This window comes from Solanum stenotomum, chromosome 6 (genome assembly GCF_019186545.1).
Source record: "Solanum stenotomum isolate F172 chromosome 6, ASM1918654v1, whole genome shotgun sequence".
NCBI lineage: Eukaryota > Viridiplantae > Streptophyta > Magnoliopsida > Solanales > Solanaceae > Solanum > Solanum stenotomum.
Window position 1 is genome coordinate 52,813,097 of NC_064287.1, and position 21,581 is coordinate 52,834,677.

Genomic DNA, 21,581 nt, shown 5'->3' on the forward strand with positions numbered 1-21,581 from the left:
TCCAATATTTTCATTAAATTCATATTAGTACTATTAGATCTTAGAGACATCAGGTGGACCCACTTTTATGGGGTATTCAGCTCTCACACACTTTTATTGTCAAGTAATTTCAAATATTTGTCCTTAAATTATAATGTGTAGATCATAATTCTGAGATTAGTAATCTATGGACAATTTAGTACTTATGATTTGCTTGGTTCACATTACAATAAAAATCATCTTTAGCGATAGTTAATTAATATAATAATTTAAATATTTTATTAGTTTCAATATAGACTTTAACACTCTTGTTAATGTGCATATTTATTGTCGCTAAAAACTATTTTTATTGTAATGTTATTACTTTGATATTGAAATATATCATAACTATAAATGTTATTGCCTCCATGTCGATCGGATAAACTGTACTGTTCAAACTCTTCAAAAATATTACTGCATCCATGTTAAATTCCTAAAAGATGCAAAAAAAAGAAATATTTAAGGATCCAAACACACACCAAATAATATATTTGAAGAAATCAAATTACAGTACTTGTAAATCCATATAGAAAATGTCAGAAATATATTACAACATTCAAGTTATGTCTACCTAATATTAGTGAACTACCAACTACAAAAAAGAGAGGAAAAGTTCTTTTTCAAGCAGCATATGCTATGAGAGCCAATGACTTTAACACTTTTGTTTCTTTAAGTTCATATAAAATTCTTTAATTAATTGGAGGTCAAGATTCTTGAACACCCTTTAATTTGTGCTAATATCACTTTTGGTTCATTATTGATTAACCCTAATTTTAATCTTTCTGATATCTGTTAAGTACATTATATGCCTTTGAAACATGCAAATATTCTCGATCCATTTGCTTATGAATATTTTATTAATCTATATAGATATCAATTGTCTTATCACTTAATTATTGTTACTTCATAGTTCTAAAAACAANTATTACATCCATATCAGATAGACTGCATTGTTCAAACTCTTCAAAAATATTACTGCATCCATGTTGGATTTCTAAAAGATGCAAAAAAAAATAATTAAAGGATCCAAACACACACCAAATAATATATTTGAAGAAATCGAACAACATAGAAAATAATGTAGTTACAGTACTTGTAAATCCATAAAGAAAATGTCAGAAATATATTACAACATTCAAGTTATGTCTACCTAATACTCCCTCCGTCCCTTTTTAGTTGTCCACTTTAGAAATGACACACAGATTAAGACAACAATAATTAGTACAGTGAAGTTACAATTTTACCCTTATGACAACTTTTCACTTCAAAATTACAACCACTTATTTGAATTCAAGTGAAATAAATTGGAGGGAAACAACATACACTTTTACAATTTTCAAGAAGTGTAAATAAGGGTATAATAGGAAAAAATTTGTTGTCCTTTCTTGATTTGTCAAAATGGACAACTAAATAGGGACAACTAAAAAAGGAAATATGGACAAGTAAATAGGGACGGAGGGAGTATTAGTGAACTACCAACAACAAAAAGAGAGGAAAAGTTCTTTTTCAAGCAGCATATGCTATGAGAGCCAATGACTTAACACTTTTGTTTCTTTAAGTTCATATAAAATTCTTTAATTAATTGGAGGTCTAAGATTCTTGAACCCCCTTTAATTTGTGTTAATATCACTTTTGGTTCATAATTGATTACTCCTAATTTTAATCTTTCTGATATCTGTTAAGTACATTATATGCCTTTGAAACATGCAAATATTCTCGATCCATTTGCTTATGAATATTTTATTAATCTATATAGATATCAATTGTCTTATCACTTAATTATTGTTACTTCATAGTTCTAAAAACAATTTTAAAATTTTAATATAACATAGTCTCTACAAAAGAGATCAAAACACATATTTTGGAAGGATTAAAATCAAAATCTATCAATAATAATTAAGAGACCAAAAATACTATTATCCCTTTTTTTTTTGTGGGAACAAAAACTATAAGCTCCAAATATGGTCATTTTCATGTAAAGACTTGAAAGTAAAGAATTTCAATATTTCATGACTTGACTAATGATAGTAAAAAAAAAGTTTTTTAGTTGGTAGGTGATTTGTACTTATCTTGGCATCATTATAATGGTTAACTTTATAGAGAAGCAATTTTGTACCACCACATAATCTATTAAAAAGATTGAAGATGTATGTTCATTAAAGGGTATTGCATTTTTTGTGAAGTGTCCCATTTACTAGGGATTCTACAAAATCAATCATGACATAAAATCAAATAGCATTGGGGGGATTAATTTGAGTATAAATTATTAGGGTATGTAAAGTATATATTCAACCACAAACCCCACACTAGCAAAAAAAAGGAAAAAGCAAAGAATTTGCACTATTAGAGGCTAGGGAAAAAAATTAATATATAAAACTCCCACCATATACATCAATATCCTTAGACAAAATTAGAATAGAATAAAACAGATGCACAAAACATAAAATAGAAAGAAATTAGTCTCACTCACTTTATATGATGTAGTTTTATCATTTAGACAAAAAGAGGTTTTACATTAAAAAAATTTAATATTTTAAGTTGTGAATTATTGTAACTATAATATTTTTTTATATATAATTTTTAAATATGTAAATATTTTAAAATTCGAATTCACACAATTTTTTTTTTAGATAATTTGACTCCTATACTCCTAATCAGCTCACATAAAATGAGACGGAGGGAGTAATATATAAACTTCCCACCAAATCAATATCCTTAGACAAAACTAGGAGGGAATAAAATAGATATACATAAAAGTAAAAACAAGGAATAAAGACAGAGATTCTCAAAACTATAGAATATAAAAAATTGATTGACAGTAGTTTATCATGAAAAAGAACCATTGGTTACAAATTTTAAAAAGTCATTATAACTCACAAAGTAAGAATCACAAAAGATTTTTTTTTCAAAAAAATCAAATAAAGAAAACACAGCTCGCATGCAAAAAAGAAACAAAAGGGAGAACAAAAACAACCGATTAAGATATGACGTAACTATGTGATTTAGCGGTTAATAAAGTGAATAAAATTTACAAGATGTTACCAATCAACTCTCATTAGGAATAAAAATATTAGGCAATTTGTTCTAATTTGACTAAGTTAGATTGGAGATGTCCATTTGATCAAACTTTAATATTTGTACGTATTTAATAAATATCTTTATACAGAATAATTACTAAACCAAACCTAGCTTATATTGTTCATCCTCACTCGGTGCCCGATATCTATGTTAGTGGGTAGTGAGGAGGCGTAATTTTTACTAAAGGAATACAAAATACAGAAAAGTAAACATACAAATAAGTTAAAAAGATTCAACATGTTATTATATGTACATTAAAAAAAAAAAACTTATACATACAATACAACTTTTAGTAAAAACATTTCGAATGAATCTCATTGTGTCCCTTTAGCTCCGCCCCTACTTGTAGGACATACTATATAGCTAATACTGTCCAAATAATCGAAGTATGCGCAAATTTACTTACCTATCACTCTAAAATAAAAAAAAACAAGAAAAAAATAAATAAGACATATGGATATAAAGTAGTAATTAACAACCTTTGACAATGTCAGATAGTTTTCTTGAGCAGTTGAGTCCATTGCAATAAAGAACACAGTGAGTAAATATGTTCAATTGAATTTTTCTTCAGCTTTTTTGAGGACCTTTTTCTCTCTTTATATTTTCTTAGTCATAACTCACAAATTTATTATGATGCACTTGTTCCAATGAAGTGTCAAATTCCAGTGTATTGAAAGTTGGTGTATTAAACTCACATACATTAATATTTAATGACAATGTTTGATAACAGAGTCAGAAATTTGACGCAGAATATGCTAGTTTTGTTATAATTTTTCAACAAAGAGTGTTGCATAGGATCATTCTTTGCCTAAGGTGGCTCCGCCCATGACAATGTCATCTACATCTTCTATCCATCTTTACTTGTTCATGTTTAACTTCAACACTCTTTATAAAGTAAAATGATAATTTTATTATATCACTTTTCGAATGAAATTAATAAAAATATTCTTTTTATTTATAATTTTTCAAAAGGTTTGTAAAGAAAAAATTGGGAATAAATTCTACTACCTACACTCTTTACCAAAAAATATTTTAAAGAAATTAGACACTTTTTAACTTTCATAAAGCTTAATCAGCCATACTATAGTCTATACTAGTAAAATGCAATAATGTTTATTTTGGGAACTTGTGCCTAGAGAAATGAAATTGACCATAAAAGCTGCACTAGATGGACACTTAATTTAGTTGATCATTTTTAATTGTTTTGGGGTATAAGAATCCAACATGTGAAAGGAGTTGTGTTTGTGATTTGTCTTAAGAAGAAAGGTGGGGCATTTACATTCATCATATTCAAAGTTTCCACAAAATAAAGAGAAAACATCTTTTTTCTTGTATTGATTTTGTTCGAAAGGGCCCTCTTATTTTAATGGCCTTATTTAATCAGTACTTTTTTGTTCCAACAAATTTGAATTTGAAGATTTCAAATGGGATAATTATGTGTCTAAAGGCCATTCGATAGATACATCAATCAAAGATCTTACTTATCAGATAATTTTCCTGGTGAAGAAGCAAGTTTGACAAGCTAAGAAAGTCTCGTTGAACGCAGGAATCTAAGCTATCTAATTTACAAAATATGTACATATAATATACATACATGTATTTATTGTGTATATTTATAAATTAGTTAGCCAAACGATATATTTGTGTAAGAAGCCCAATTAATTCCGTGGAATACCCACCCCTCCCACTAGGTAACTTTGTTCACCAAAGCTAGAAAGAAGATGCACCAAGTATTTTTTGTCTTTCTTCTTGTTAGGTTGGGGGCACCTTGGATGTCTAGGAAAAATTATGTTTTTTATCTTAAGAATTAAACCTGAGATCTCATGGTGCTCAACCAACGTCATTGACCACTGGATCACACCAGTAGATCCTATGTAATCTAGAGAGAAATCTATGATCTCGAAAAAAGTTGAAAGATAAAAAGGTAAATATAACAAAAATGAAACTTTTGTTTCCTCAACCTGTAAATCCAATAGTTTCAACAGGAATAACTAACAACCATTCCACAATGTGAGGTTTGGGTTTGGGGATGAAGAACAATAGTCATATTGGGCAAGCCAATTTCTCCAACAGTGCATGAAAAAAGAGTTCAAAATTCAATAGCTAAGTAGTAGAAATTTCTGCTGCTTTAGCTTGATGAAAATTTCTGCAATGGCTGGTAGTCAAATTCATTGTTACATTTAATCATCAAAACTCAAAAATTCTAGCCAGTCCTGGTTATCCGAGTCCGCCTCAGTTATTGGTTGTGCTGCAGCTGCTGCACTCCGGGAGGTGGTTGTGCTTGCAACTGCTGGTTGGGTATCGTTGGCCTAAACCTCATGTTCTGAAAAAAATCAAACATCCATGAATTTGAGATATCACAAAAAATATAGCTCCATTTAAATGGTAATGTAATCAAAAGATTCAAAGTATGTCAAGGTTTCTTACCTCATTAGATAAGAGCAATCCAATTAAGCGGAAACTTATATCAGTAACATAGACGAACAATGTCTGTGATGGTAGATTAATTACTGCAGACTAAACAAATATAAAGAGAAAAATGTCAGTTGAGATTTCAGACTAAAAAAACTGCATAAGAGCTCCTTATAAAGTAATGCATATACGTAAAAGAGAGAGAGGTTTGTGGATCGCCCACCCTCTCCGCAAAGGAAATAAAAAAGAAATATGGTAAAGGGCAGAGGAGCACAATTTTTCAGTAGATAGTTCAGAGAACAGTCATTAGACCTTGCAAATTTCAATAGTGATTGAATTCAATTTGTATACATTGTAAATTAGAATTGCCACAGGGGAAAAGAAGATCATTTCATCAGATAAATACTACTAGTCAGAATAAAAAAGGGGGAATCGCTAAATCTCAGTGACGCGGTGAAAGATCTAAAAGAGGTGGATGGTCCTCAGTCGCCACTCCTTTTGTAGTCAACCTGGCCCGAGAAGGTTTCTCAAGTTCCAGATCAAATATGGGCTTCGGTGCCGTTGTGCAAGGCCTAACGACTGTATGGAGGATATCGACTGCCACAAATACTACTGGAACCAGGTTAAGTTGCCAATTTCTGTAGCTTTCTCAAGGAGTGAGAAATTGACGACGCAGATGAATGTCTTAATGATCTGACTCACAATTGCCAGTATGCTGATACTAAAACTGCTCTACTATGTAAGGTGTTAAGCAAGCAAAAATTCAACCACTAATGTGACTTCATTTTATAAACATCTCGAGTTGTCTGCAGATTCTGTATATATAGTGTCAAATATCCATGTGTTTCCTTTCTTCTGATACTCACTGATGCTGTGAAATTTGAACAGTTTCTGCATCAACATGCTCTTAGTACCCCCACCCTAAACCCTTATTTTAGAAAGAAAAAGAAAATGAACCTTGTATTCAACTTAACCCAACAGCTAACTATGTGGTGAGATCCTTGTAAAGGGGTGTATCAACTCCAGGTGAATTGGTAGTGTATAAGGTATTACATTCCACTACAGTAGAACACTATATCTACTTTTAAAAGCCTCTTTAAATGGATTGTACGTCTATGTTTATGCACATAATTATATTCATTACATGGAAATGTAATACACATCTTCATGATAAATCAATAATGCTTCTGGAAGTTATAATATACACTACTTAGAGTAAGACTACCAACTTCAGATGATACATCATAAACAAGAATATCACACCTATGCCATTCTCGGCCTGTATGGGTGCAAATCATATGACCGTGTAACGGAGATGCCACAATTCATAGTAGGATTCTTAAACTTTGTTAAGAATCAAAAAATAATCAATATGGCAAGAGCCTATTCCTTGTAAATCTATGAAATGTGTAAAATCCCTTTAATTATGTAAATAAGAATAGATTTACTCCTTTCCTTTTTGGGATACTTGTAAAAATTATATAAACCCCAACATGCTTGAGGGAATAAGCAAGCAATTCATTCTCAAATCTTTTCTTACTTTGCCTGGTATGAAGCCTCTATGATCTTGGTAGAGACTCAAATAGCTTCTGCTATTGGCAGCCGTGCCAGCGAAAGTGTCCGTCCCTATGATTATCTTATTCCTTTTTGCATCTAGCACAGTTCTATCTCTCAGGCGATGGTTATAGCGCACTATTTTGACGACCGACCATGCTACTTCCTATGCGACTGGTGTCCTCCCATGATCTTGAAATTATCATAGCCAAGGATTTGAATCCCTACTCTGAAAATTCTTCTATAAGAGCCGAGGGAATGAGTCCCTACTCTAAAAGTTCTTTCCCCATTTCGCTGAAAGCTCTACTCTAGAAATTTTTTCTCCCTACCCTAAAAACTTCCCTCACGGCCTCTCCCTCTTCCAATACCTCTTCCTCTAATTCTTTTTCTTCTTAAAAGAACCTTCTCTCTCTTGTCCAAAAGTTCCATAATAAAGGACTATTTCCTTTCCCGGAAAAAAAAAGGAAATCTTTTTCTTCTTCTTATTCACCAATAAACCAAAATAATTTCTTCTATTTATTCACCAAAAAAGGCGGTTCAGACCAATGGAACTGGAATCCTACCTTCACCGGATGCAAGGGTAGAACACATATTCCATTACCCATTGCTTCGAATCTAGTGTTTCTTGAAAGAACAAAGCATGTCATAGATTGCCATCTTATTTTATTTTGATGACAAGGGAACCCGCGACTGCTATAGCTCGCAAACCACACAGGAGAGGTAAGACCCCACTCCTATGCAGTAGCTCGCAAACCACACAGAGGTAAACCACACTAGGCAAACCCTGTGCAATGAGCTTGACCCAAAAGGTCAACCCCTTGTTGTCGCAAGCAAGGGGTTTCAAACTTGAGATCTCCATTATGGATGTCCCAAGTCAAACCATCTGAGCCACTGATTGAACCGGATTGCAACGTGGCATGTTTCGTCAACTCAAATGATCAACTGGTAAATATTCTTACAAATTACTTTGTGGCTCCAAAATTGAGAATATTTATGGCAACTTAAGAACATACTTGAGGGAATAAGCAAGCAATTCATTCTCGAATCTCTTTTTTTCTTTTTACAACTCTAATATTCTAGCATAATGAATTATAACTGAACTCTGCTCTACTCGCAAAATCTTTAAGACTTGAGAAAACTTACTAAGTTCCTTTCTTGCAGATTGTTAAGAACTCCATGCCTGTCAATTGCCCAAAAAGCTAGAATATCTGCCTTTCCAGTGGTGCACTGTCTAACTCTAGCATAAATGTCACAAAATATCAGGAGCTGTAACTTGTACTTTGCATGACTGAACAGGAATCAATATCTGATAAATGAAGAAGATCCAACAAGATAAGAAGTTTTGTCTCAGAAAATTACTGTTGAAACATATGATCTTTGAGCATAAAGTGGTGAATTTGCAATGTTTGGGGCAAATTTGCAGCAGGCCTGAGAAAAATAAAAAACAGTTCAAAGTATTAACGTAGTCCAACACTTTGAAACTTTTATGGTTGATCAAAGAAGACATCAAGATAAACAAAGAGGAGGAAAAAGGCATCAAGTGATTGTAAAATTAAAGAGCAATGCAGAGGAATGGGACTTTATAGGACTTCTGTAAGTACTTTCAGCAAATGTATTTTTTTGTGAAATACCAAGTTACCAGTTATAGATCTTAATCATTCAGATCCATTAAGTGATTGTAAAATTAAAGAACAAACACTGTTAAAGTTTAATATCTGAATAGATTTAGACCTAAAAAACAAAAGACTTGATGACTAAGATCTGAAATCTAAATAAGAGTAAAACCTTCATTGACTGCAAACAAATGAGGCCTTACACTTTCTCCTTTTCATTACTAAAAGAGGAAATTGGATGAGCTCTAGTAAAAGAATATTGTGAAGGATCATCAGACTAAAATCACCCATCTCTCCCAAAGTAACAAGTTTTGAAACTTAACAATGAGGTCTTTCGTCTCTTCGCCAATTTTTAGTTCGCTGCTGTTGGAAGAACTTGAGAGGTTAAGTTCACGAGAAATGAAATCTATCTTATTTTTGAGTTGAGTCCTCAACAACAGTTCTTTAGTTTTACGTGATAAATGTTGCCATATCTGTACCATCTTAACCTTGAAACATAATGATACACTCTCCTACACACGAGGAGAAAGAATTCTGTAGCTTCATTCAACAGAGGGTTACTACCATTGCAATCAACTTGAATTGTAAATGTTGGACAGTTGAAACAAGCATTAATGAAAATGTACTTACGATTCAGAAGCTGAAGATTTCTTGTACCCCTGTCACGAGAGAAAATAAACCACAAGATCTTACTCAATCATCAAAGAATTAAATAGACATTTTAAAACAAGAAAAAGGAATTACACAATAGTTTTTTCAAAAAAGCGAGAAATCCCCGAGGGTCACTGGCTCATGATTCAAAACTCGGTAGATAAGGAGTCGGACCCTCTGTCCTTCTCCACTTAAATAACAGGAATTCTTCTAGAGAAAAGGTTCGACCCGTGATGTGTGCTTAACCTACACATCATGGATTGTGCTCTTACCATTAGACCAAAGCTCTAGGATCATAACTACATAATACCTCAACATGCTACTTTATCTATCAAATGAAAATTGGAGCACCATCCTGTGGGTTTTAGCACCTAACAATGAAAACTATTGAAAGGAACAAAATTCTAAATAAAACTTCCCACACAAGACAAATTTAAACACACCTGTAGTTTCGAAATATGTTCAGGTTGACCCCCCCTCACCATACATAAATTTCCCTGAAACATTTTCATCAAAATGTTAGCAACGCTTCATCAACATCATGTCAAAATGCAGTAGCCTGCACTTAAATCTCTAAGGACGAATATTGGAAAAAAGAATAAAGCATGTGGATGACTAAAAAGTTCACCAAATCTCCATTATAGAAACATACACCGAAAAATACATCTGAAGATATCAGCAATACCAATCCCATTTGCCAACATAGCCAATAACTTGAATTCATGCAATTCATAAGGAAATACCTACACTAAACACATTCTGCTTTTGATAGTAGTGTTATGAGAACTCCAAAGTTCTACTTTGTTGGTCCTTTACCAGGCCTTGTCACAATTTCTTGGCAAAGTCAGTGCACACAAAGGTTTATTTATCTATTGCATCACAAATAACTTTTTTCTCGAGGAATTAAGATCTCTTGGAGACTTAAAAAGAATAGAAGAAAATGGCCTTTTCAGATCTCTTATGTGTAAAAGTGAAGATCACTTGTAACTTGTAAGAAAAACATAAAACTAAAAAAAAATTGTAAGTGACCTAAAAATCCAATTCTCCCCTTTTTCTCCATAACAAAGAGGTCACAAGTTAGGTAATTCACAAAAGTTTGGTTATGGTTCAAGTAAATAAAACTGAAGTAACATCATACAAAATAGTACTAGTCGTTTTTTCACAATACATATGAAGCAACTTAGCACTTCTCCGAATTGTCAAGGAAGATTAGGTCACTAGAATAAGCGTAGAAGAGTAAACAAAGCACCATATTTTTAATAGAAAAAGTAAGATACCTAGCTGACTTCTTACTATTGCCCTTCTCAGCTAAAAGCATTGTCTAAGGCTCAACAACGAAAAAAATATATGGCCCTTTCTGACTGTCAACTTTCTTGATGTGCCAAAAAGCCTGTTAATCATGTTCTGCTCATAGTACTTCCACTTTGACATCTTAAGATGCCATGTTAACTACTTTGGTTTGAGTGTTTTCTTACAAACTAATTAATTCGATACTCATCTTTTATAAGAAAAATTCAGTACTCATCCAGTCGTACCAAGCTTAAGCATCATCTTGCAATTATATGCTAAATGCTCATCTAGTCAGTTCATGTTTTAAGTATTGTTCAATAATTGTTCAGTTAGGATTTTGCATGGCGAACCCCCTCCCTCCCTCTCAATGAGCCATCCTCTGATTTCACACTTTTATTTTCTGCTATCTTATACTGTTCATAATCCTAACTTTAAACTCTCTGAGACTATGTCACTAAAGAAAGCAACAAAATGACTAAGAACTGGAACACATCACTGACCTAGGACACAATTCACATCAGTTTAATTTATTTACTGCCTTTTACAAATTTCCGACATCACTGGTCAACATTCTCTTTTGTTAATTACTGGTCAAATAATTATCAATGGAGCAACTTCATTTCAAGGTTGAGTAACTAGAAACTGGATATTAGGGTCAGAGTAAAGCATCAATTCAGACTTTACAAGAACAAATCTCCCAGATATTGATGGATGACACTTGGATGCGATATTTGCACAGTTGGTGTCTAGGAAACGAAGCAAGATATAGCAGTCAATTGAAACCTTTAAAGTGACTGCAGAAAAAGCCCATTAAAAGAATTCGGAAGTGGTAATCACAGACATGTGCAGTAAACAACAAAATTCTACCACCATACAAATCTTTCAGCTTATAGAACTTAGGCGTTACACTACAATGATCATGAGGTTACACCAAATAACAGATAATTTGTAAAACTTTTGTTCTTTTTCAAAAGTTAAGACATCTTAGCCTAATCCATAAGCCTGCCAGATCACAGTGAGAAGAAAAAATAACCACTACATAGCGGTTTAGGAGCATCCAATGTAGAATTGACATCAGAGATAGTAGGGCTAGTCAATTAATGAATCACAAACTTCTTGACTTTTAAATCAAGGTATTAACTAGCAGCATAAAAACATCAACAAAAACTAAATATACGGCACTCTTTAAAATAGTTCAAATTTAAATCATAACTGTCATTTAGACAGTAAAAACTTTATTGGAGGATTTTCTTATGGAGCATAGAGTCTGCCGTCCATCTTCAGCTCTTTCTACTTATTAGTTGGCCTTACCTCCCAGAATTCGACATAACCTGATGGAGCTGATGGTACTGTAGCCAATGTTTGCTGCTGAGATAGAGACATGTTAGCCTCTGCACTGTTATTCCTGCCAAGAGGAATATTTCCAGCTGAAATTGGTTGTTGATTCATAGCTGAAAGGTAACAGAAAAGAGTCAGAGCTCCTTCAACAAAACTCAGTGAATCACTAATATAACATAGGATGCTCTACAGGAGATTTATGAACCAACAACTATCGACATTGAAGCAGTTTACATATGTTACAGATGAGATTCATTAATTTTGACTTGCATTAAGTTGAAGTGAAAAGTAAGACAGTATTCATGCAGAGATACAACTCAATCCAACATCAGAAAAGGACAATGATAGATGAGGTTAAGAAGAAGAAAGGAAAAGTTCCGACTACTTTTATGCATCAAACAATTGAGACAGGGTGATGGATATATATATTAGACATGTATTAGACTATTAGCAATAGAGGAACTGTATCCATTAAGCAATCAGTCATCTATCTAACAGGTCTAGCCCAACACCAGCAGTTGCAGCAAATTAATCAGCAACAGCATAAGGAAGAACAACAAGGAAAAAATAGAGTGAAAGCATTCACATTAATCCTGAATTGTGTTGGTTCACTATCATCATCGTTCATGATCATCTATTGTTATGCTGCTACTATTGATACTACTGTTATTACTATAACTATTGGTATTATTATTTGGCTTTTTCTTCTGTCTGGATTCGATCAAGAGTAATGAAAAGTTTATGTTAAACCCAAATTATATCCAACTAATACACTTCTTCCAGATTTGGCAGATATGCTGTGGTATGTCTAACTTCACTGTGCTGCAGTTGTTGTCAATCGCTCCCTTTCATTCATCATTTAATCATGGACTTCTCCTCTAGAGGGTACTTCTCATTTTATATTCACAAAATAATCTTCTTTCAACAGAAAAAGGACATCTAAAATGAATCAGTCATATCTGTAACACTATCCAGAGAAAACATTCATACCAGGCATGTATGCAAGAGAGAGTTCCAGAATTTGCCTGACCTGATGGATTAGAAGCTGCTGCTGGACCGGAAACTGGAGGCACAGAAGACATATCCATTTCAACCAGGGTCTGGTTTGGCGCCAAACTTTCCATTTCAGTGTGACTGAAAGCAGCACAGGCCTCACTGAAATTTTCCGAAATTAATACAAGAAAATTTGGATTCTTAGACGTATCAACGGGCGGGGCAGCTGCTTGTCGATCGCATTTTCCCTAGATCAAGACAAGTTTGCACTTAGTATAGGTAACTAAAATGAAGGGGCAGTATGTTTCCTACTTCAAATCAGCAGCAATAAAATATAACCAGGTTAGCATTTGCATGCCAAGTCAGCAGGATTTAAATTTATTCTTCTGAATGATGAAAGGATTTAAACACAGAAATCATGACTTAGTATGTCAAGCAAGAACATTAGCATGGGGGATTTCAAGATATCAAAAGAGAAACCAATAACTTATCCAAAATTCCCTAAATGGTGACAACTTTAAATTGGCAACAAAGTTTGCAAGAACCTACTTTAGCACTTGGTAAATCTTTACTTATGATAAACAAGCACCATGAGTTCGAAATAATAGTGACTATAAACTTTACCATAGATCACCTTTCTCTATTGAAGACAAAACAATAACAAATGATAATGGCATGTAGACTAATAAATAATGGTGGAGCAAGTGAGTAATTGAATCCACTCCATTGAAAAAATGTACTATGTGACATTTTATTGTTTAATTGAAACCCCCTAGTATAAATTCCTGGCTTCGCCACTGCTATCAAATTTGGATTTGCTATCCTAAATCCATAGTTTTGAAAAATTGGGATGCTCCTGATGGCATAACCACCCAAGCAAAAAACTTAAAAGAAGAGTTCCTCTAACAACATTCCATGCAACTTAAGACTATGTGCACTCATTGAAAGGGGGAAAAAAAACTATATGGTACCATCACTTTACAGTCCGAATCTTCAACCTTGAACTATTATAGATGAGTCCCAAATTTAGCAACTCTTTAATTGAAAGAGGGTGACGCAATTAATCCTACAGGAGTTTGAATGGACATGCAAACAGTAATTACCGTGTATCACTTCAACATATTATCAACAGGTTTTGACCCTAAAAACAAGGGGAAAAGCTCAATGAAAAATTGCCCATAATTACCGCATTATATATTGCTCTTAATTTCGGAAGCTTCCTTGGGCATATAACAGAGAGGGAAACAGAGCACTGCAAGAAAAGAAAACATTCAGCGGAGGAATATGAGGGAAGCACCATGGTTTTGAAGAGAAAAGGGTTATCAACCAGTACCAGAGGAAATGCCCTTGCAACTGTCTCAGCATCAGCTAGTCGAAGACTGGTATGTGCTTCATTATCACTCTGCTCCAGATTCAGCATAGCTGGATAATAAACTCGTCTAGGCAATGGATAAGGATTACTTGCAGCAACAAGAATGCAATGTCTTTGCCCATCAGCATTTTTGAGTGAAGAAAACGTCTGAATGAAAAATCAGTCAAATGAATATATACATGCAGTATGAGGAAGAAACAATTTTGTTTTGCAGAGAAAGGCTATGTGAGCAAAGTAGGAGCAGTTCAGGTTACATTGTGCTCCAACACATAAAGAAATTCCATCCACTATATAATCAATTCCTCCTACAGTACGATATAGGTCGATAACAAACTTGGGGCTTTAAGTATTGGCAACCATTTGTCTGGTTTTTATACCAAACAATCACAGTGACTAACTCCAAAAAAGAAAACAGCACATTGGCATTTCTGTTTCAATCAGAAGCTTTTGTGACTTGTTAGCTATACCCCAAACCCACCCCCTCTTCATCCTCCCTTCAACCCATTTCTGTGAACTTCTTTTCTTGGATCTTTCTGGTATTTCTTTTAAAAAAAACTTTTGCTTTCCCCAATTCATATCTACTAGTTTATACAGAAGAACCTTTAAATAGGAGGTCAAGAGGCTTAGTCACTATTCTGAACAGCAGTAGCATAGCAAAGAGCAACAACTACTACGCCTCAATCCCAAGTTAGCTAGACTGGTGAGTAATGGTACAGAATATACAAAAAATATAATTGATAATCATATGGACCTCACAGAACTCCCAAGAAAGCAAAAGAAAGCACAAAGAGGAAAGCGTGTGATAGAAAATAAAATAGTAAGAGATGTGTATACCAAGCAAAACAAAACTACTGCTCATAATATCAGAAATGCTCATTTTCAAAACATTATAAACAGTAAAACGCACCATCAATGCTTCAGCAAGGCCTTCTGCAGCGGCAACATCATTGAAACCACCGCCTGAGAAAGGTAGAGCTGATAGCCACTGGAAAAACAAGTCTATGTCTCTTGTCCAGCCACTTTTTTGTAACATGCAAGCTGTGTAAGAGATGGTGAAACAGAAGATGGAGAAAAATGAAACGTCAACCAGAAAGAAAAAAGAAAAAGCTGTTTGTTCTTACGCAAGGAGAGGTGAAAGAAGCCTCAAAATATTAAATTAGGACGCATTACTCCCGTCAAAGTTTTATAAGCCATAAGCTATAAGCCCATTCAACTAGGCTCTTTGTCTACTTTCATGGCTCATGCAAATAACACAAATTTAACAAATTCTTCTGGTGCAACAAATATTTGACATATAGAAATCACATACTGAAATGTTTCTCTAAACATGGAGCACACGAGGATCAAACAAGAAGATCGTTCTAATAATGGTGGAGTGGCCAACTGTACAAAACAGTCCATAACATGCCTATTAAGATGATTCACCGACTAAATTTCAGTCATATACAGATCCTGATCTATTTAAAAATTGCTCCACATGTTTGTTCCTTTTTCTAGTTGAGATTGAGAGAGGGTCTGAAGAAGGCTTTTCTATGTGAATGACACAACTACTGTTCATACTCAAGTTGCAATGGCATCAGCCAAAATAAAAGGTAATTAAGAACAAAACGGATACAAACCACTGTAGGAATCATGCACATTAAAGACCACCAACGACAGCTCTACATCGCCAGCAGATGGGTTCTAGAATTTCAACAGAAGAAAAGTAAAATTAGCTTAAAAAAAAATAAGAAATTGATTATCGCCTTCAACTCATGCTGTAATGGAATATCATCTCCTCCTATTCAAGTATATAGTATTTGGACATTACAATCACCGTCATGGAATACTAAAAATGAAAAAAAAAGGTTTACAAGATAAACAATATGAATTTACAAACCTGTTCTATTGAATCAGCTTCAGCGAAGGACCTGAAAAATTTACAAAAGCCTATAAGCCAAACGCAACATAGATTGACATTTCAAATCAAGATATAGTTTCACAGCATCAAATTAAGATTTAAAGAAAACAGAAAAGGCTATTCCAACAGTATAAAACTCTCAACTTTCTCTCTTAAGTTATAGAAGCAGGCAATTAAGGATCTAAAACAACCATACTATCGGGGGAAAACGATTTCAAAATGAAAAAGATCTAGGAGAAGCAAATCTTTGAATAGTCAAGAAGCACCACAGTTGTTGATGTCGCAGAACAGTCAATTTAGTGTACAATCATCACAAGGGTATTTTTGAAAAATCTCATTCTCCCAATGGGATAAGCCTATGAAAATGTCTACAACGCCTATACTCTCGCAATAACAATGTTCTAAAGGCTGGTTTGATTGAAAAACCAAACAAACAATGGCTTTGAAGAACCCCAAACCAGCAGCATATTCAGTAGTCATTCAAGTGAAAGCTAATCAGTTCACTCCACTAGCTAAAATCACTAAAGTAATGGACGGTAATTGTTTGTCCTGTAGCTGACGGGAGAAAACCTTATGTGAGTTTTTTAATAACCTAAGATCACCCCTTACAAGAACAATTGCATAAAAAAAAAAGAGAAACAAAACAAAATAGGACATAAAACATTTCAAAACAAGGAAAAAAAGTTATAAAGCTATTGGATACTATATGTCATCTAATAATCACCCTTGAAAAGGAGAGCAATAAAAACTATTTTCACCAAAATTAATCGTCGACACGACTCAATTCCAATAGAACAACCACGCCAAAAAGGAAATAAGCTTCACTACATTGATAACAGTAAAATAAATGACAAATCAATTCATTTCATCTTATCTATGTTTGCTTGGATCGTTTTCTCTTGACTGATTAATGAATTTTTCAGTTTCCAAAAAATTCACTAACCAGTAAAGAGAAAACAATCATAGCAAGCATAGATCAAATGAAATGAGGGGGTGTATGTGGATGAGACTGTACCGAATCATTTTCTCGAGGTAATCGGAAATGATTATTTTCCAGAAAGGTCCCATGGCACCAGTGCCTTCAACGACAACGATTAGCTGTTTTTTCATCATGCCTGTTTTGCTAATGATTTTGCAGATTGATTGTTGTTCGCCGCCTATGATTCTATTTATTAGATGGTATACAAGTTCAGGGATAGGGTTTAAACTGAAAATGTATGTATAGACATCGAAATTTTGTTGGATTTAAGATGGGCCTCTACAAGACTTAGCCCAATCCATGTTCTTCAAACCAGAGGTCCGTTAGAGGTTGTTGGAGATTTGGATGGGCCTCTACAAAAATCATAAATACATTTTTGTAGAGGTCCTCTAAAACGTGTTTGTAATTCTTATAGAGGCCCATCCAAATCTACAAGAATCATAAACACCTTTTTGTAGAGATCCTCAACGTATATAATCTAGGTTTGAAAAACATGGATTGGGCTAAATCTTGAAGAGGCCCATCTTAAATCCAACAAAATTTCGATGTCTACACATACATTTTCAGTTTAAACCCTATCCATGAACTTGTATACCATCTAATAAATAGAATTATAGGCGGCGAACAACAATCAATCTGCAGAATCATTAGCAAAGCACACATGAAAAAAAAAGCTAATTGTTGTCGTTGAAGGCACTGGTGCCATAGGACCTTTCGGGAAAACAATCATTTCCGATTACCTCGAGAAAATGATTCGGTACAGTCTCATCCACATACACCCCCTCATTTCATCTATGTTTGCTATAATTGTTTTCACTTTACTGGTTAATGAATTTTTTGGAAACTAAAAAATTCATTAATCAGTCAAGAGAAAAACGATCCAAGCAAACATAGATAAGATGAAATAAATTGATTTGTCATTTATTTTATTGTTATCAATGTAGTGAAGCTTATTTCCTTTTTGGTTTGTTTGTTCTATTGGAATTGAGTCGTGTTGACGATTAATTTTAGTTAAATTATTATTTATTGCTCTTCTTTTCAAGGGTGGTTATTAGATGACATACAGTATCCAATAGTTTTATAACTTTCTTTCCTTGTTTTGAAATGTTTTATGTCCTGTTTTGTTTTTGTCGTTCTCTTTTTTTTCTTTTTTTGCAATTGTTCTTGTAAGGGTGATCTAAGGTTCTTAAAACTCACATCAATTTTTCTCTCCTCCGCTACAGAGCAAACAATTACTGTCCATATGGCTCCAGGGTTCTTTCTGTTTCACTTTAGTGATTTTAGCTAGAAGAGTCAACTGAGTAGCTTTCGCTTGAATCACTACTAAATATGTTGTTGGTTTGGGTTCTTCAAAGCCATTGTTTGCTTTTATTTTTCAATCAAATCAGTTTCTAGAACATTGTTATTGCTGTAGTATAGGTGTTGTAGACATTTTCATAGACTTATCCTATTGAGGGAATGTGATTTCTCCAAAATACTCTTATGATTTCTCCAAACCTCTTTGAGAGGCCCTCTTGTACTAAATGATGGAAAAAGCGGTTTTAGGAGTATATCAAGTCGTTCAAAGTTACAATTAGTGAAGTCGGGTACCATGGTGGTTTCTCCTCTCTTGTTTGGAGATGATGCTTTGGTGTTCTCTGATGCAAATGAGATTCAGCAAGACATCCTTGGGCAAGTCTTGAATTGGTTCTAGGCGGTGTTAGGGCTTAAAATTAACCTCAGAAAATGTAAGATCATACCCATTGGTGTAATGAGTAATATTCGCATGCTTGCCGAAGTTTTACAAGGTAGGGTAGGGTTCTCACTACTACCTACCTTGGTTTACCTTAGGTGATTTGAACAAGGATCTTGGTGTTTGGAATCTGATTATTTGGAGGGTAAAGAAGAGGTTAGCAAGTTGGCAGAAAAGATACTTATCCAAATAAGGCACGGAAGTGCTTATTAAAAGCACATTATCGAGTATCCCTACTTACTGTATGTCACTGTTCAAGGCACCAGTCACGGTGATTGGTAAACTAGAAATATTGCAAAGAAATTTCCTTTCAGATGCAATGGATGGGACAAAGGAATTTCACTTAGTTCGTTGGGAAACCATGACATCTCCTAAGCAGTAGGGAGGGCTTGGGACCAAGACTTGAAGGTTTTTAACAAAGTACTTTGGGTAAATAATTGTGGAGATTTATGTAACCTTTATCAAAACAAAATGTGGAGATTTTTGGTGGAGGAAGAATCTTTATGGAGGGAGTTGATTATGGATAAATATGGTGTAACCAAAGGAGGATGGAGAACAAATGGGATCACAATGTCTTTCGGGTGTGGTGTGTGGAGGAATATAATGAAAGGGTGGGATGCATTCTTTGATAACATTGTTTTTTAAGGCTGGAGATGGGAGTAGAATTAGATTCCGCGGGCAAATATGGTGTGGAGGAGTGGTGCTTAAGGATGATTTTTTGGTGTTGTATAGAGTCTCTTGCCAGAGGGAATCGTCTATTTAGCAATTAGGGAACACAAGGAGATGGGAGTTTTTGGGATATGAAGTTTAGGAGGACTTTCAAGGATTGAGAGGTGACCGAGTTTCAAAGATTCCAAATTTACTCCAAAAGCAAGGTGAGCCAATTGACAAGTGTGACCCTTGAGTTGGGATCTCAGGAATAACAACTCATTCTTAGACCTTAGTTGAGTTCTTTTATGAGAACTAGAAGCTCCTAGTTAGGACAGAGGTTAGTTTTCTACGTACTTCGGTCTGGATTCCTAAGGTGTCGAGGAAGGTGTGTTGCTTCACGGGTATAGGCTACTAGAGGGGTGATTTTGACGGCGGAGAATCTTAGAAAATGAAAAGTGGTTTGCATGAGTTAGTGTTGGGTAATGCAACATACTGCCTGTTGCGAGGCCCAAGTGATGAGCGGGACCCGTGTCACTCATGGACAGACATAGAGAATACTTGATGAGTTTGGTTAAGAAATCAATTTGTGCCCTTTATATCTTTTGACATACAATAAGCACTTGATGCTCCCTTGACAGAAGACGCAAACCACAGCGAAAAATATTGTGGATTAAGCACCAAAATTTGTCAAAAAGCTACCTTTTTCAAAAGTTCCCAAGTCCAAACCTAGAAAACCCCCACTCTAACCCTCGTCAAGAAGCTCCAGTCAATGTCTCTGTTGAGCCAGAAGAAAGCTCAAGGTTAACATCCAACTTTATTCTTGTTTCTTTAATGTATTTCTGTGTTCAATAAGCTCATATGAAGCATAGTTCCTCAAATATAAACTAATTAAATCAAATCACACAAAATGCAATACATATAATCCTATACATTGCAAACATAATTAAGAAATTAAAAATTATCCTTGGATCTCCCCTCGCTACCATCTTAAGCTTTTGGATGAGATCGTCATACAAATTAGCACTATAGCATATGAATATTACTAAAATTGACTGTCAACCCGAACTCAATTCCAATTTTAAAAAAAACACAGAACCAAAATAGTATAGTAACATGTTGCTGATATGAGCGAAATTGCATCTCCTAAATGAGTACCGTATGGTTTTAAGCCGGCGTAATTCGAATCGACTCTTCGCCGGAAAGTTCCAATAATTGCACCGCCGCACAAATGAACAACGATGAACTGTTTGTCCGCCATGTTTGCTTTGTTGAAGATTCTAGAAACTGAATACAAATTCCTTCGCTGGTTAGTTCTATCAAACTCCATAGCAATATCCATGAGCGATTAGCGAAGATTTAGATCTTTTTCAGGTTTTTACACCTTTTCTGATGAAGAAGTATAGCAAACACCAAATGAAAAACTAAGGAAATAAAACTATTCAATCACAAGGTTAATAGCATTTTTTGCCACTCAATTATGTTTTTTTTTTAATTTTATTTTAATCTTTGATAATATCATATTAAGTTTTTAATTGTTTACTTTTAACCATGTTTATTTGTATGATTGTACGTAAATATTCATAAGTTTACATAGTTCTTAATCGTTTTATCCCTTAATTACCTATGTAACATGTTAAATTTGAATTAGGGAAAGGGGAGGGAGAAGTAAAGCTCGAAAAACGAATCAATTTGTATAAGGACATTGTGATATATCGAGTAAGCAGCTAAGGCAAAGTTTACCCTTTAAGATCGATTATAACAAACTCGCGATACATGAACAGACTGGCTTTATATATTTTAAATATATTAAGTTATTATTTTGAAAATAAAATGCATGATTGACTAGTAAACAATTTAGGGACCAAAATGTTATTTCAATGTGTATGCTCCATAAACAAAAGACAAATTAGTGTCAAAAAAAAATATGAACCCACAAAATAACTTACTTTTTTTCTGAGAAATTAACCAAATACTTTAACTTTTAAAAATATTTTTCAAGA

At 34.1% G+C, this 21,581-nt stretch overlaps 1 protein-coding gene across 2 annotated transcripts; it reads right to left on the reverse strand.

The window, feature by feature from the left end:
* Positions 1–5,027: 5,027 nt before the first annotated feature.
* On the reverse strand, positions 5,028–20,987 carry LOC125868170 (mediator of RNA polymerase II transcription subunit 25). Of its 2 annotated transcripts, XM_049548786.1 has the most exons (14): positions 20,737–20,987; positions 16,199–16,229; positions 15,939–16,002; positions 15,227–15,357; positions 14,281–14,466; positions 14,134–14,199; positions 12,985–13,195; positions 11,928–12,067; positions 9,770–9,823; positions 9,306–9,334; positions 8,422–8,490; positions 8,206–8,299; positions 5,524–5,613; positions 5,028–5,419 (listed from the first exon to the last, which is right to left on the reverse strand). In XM_049548786.1, exons 4-14 carry the CDS (start codon positions 15,350–15,352, stop codon positions 5,333–5,335), a joined length of 1,152 nt encoding a protein of 383 aa, XP_049404743.1. In that variant the 5' UTR covers positions 15,353–15,357; positions 15,939–16,002; positions 16,199–16,229; positions 20,737–20,987; the 3' UTR covers positions 5,028–5,332. The 2 variants fall into 2 exon arrangements, with proteins under 2 accessions (XP_049404743.1, XP_049404744.1); XM_049548787.1 differs by lacking the exon at positions 9,770–9,823.
* Between the last annotated feature and the right edge of the window lie 594 nt (positions 20,988–21,581).

Bases quoted from the DNA above. Each gene is read 5' to 3' on its own strand.
- LOC125868170 (XM_049548786.1), bottom strand. From the start codon at position 15,352: ATGTTACAAAAAAGTGGCTGGACAAGAGACATAGACTTGTTTTTCCAG. The intron at 13,196-14,133 runs GTAATTATGGGC...GTCTTGATCTAG, and splicing joins TAAGAGCAATATATAATGCG to GGAAAATGCGATCGACAAGC. The intron at 5,614-8,205 runs GTAAGTTTTCTC...ATATTTGTTTAG, and splicing joins ATCTGCAAGAAAGGAACTTA to TCTGCAGTAATTAATCTACC.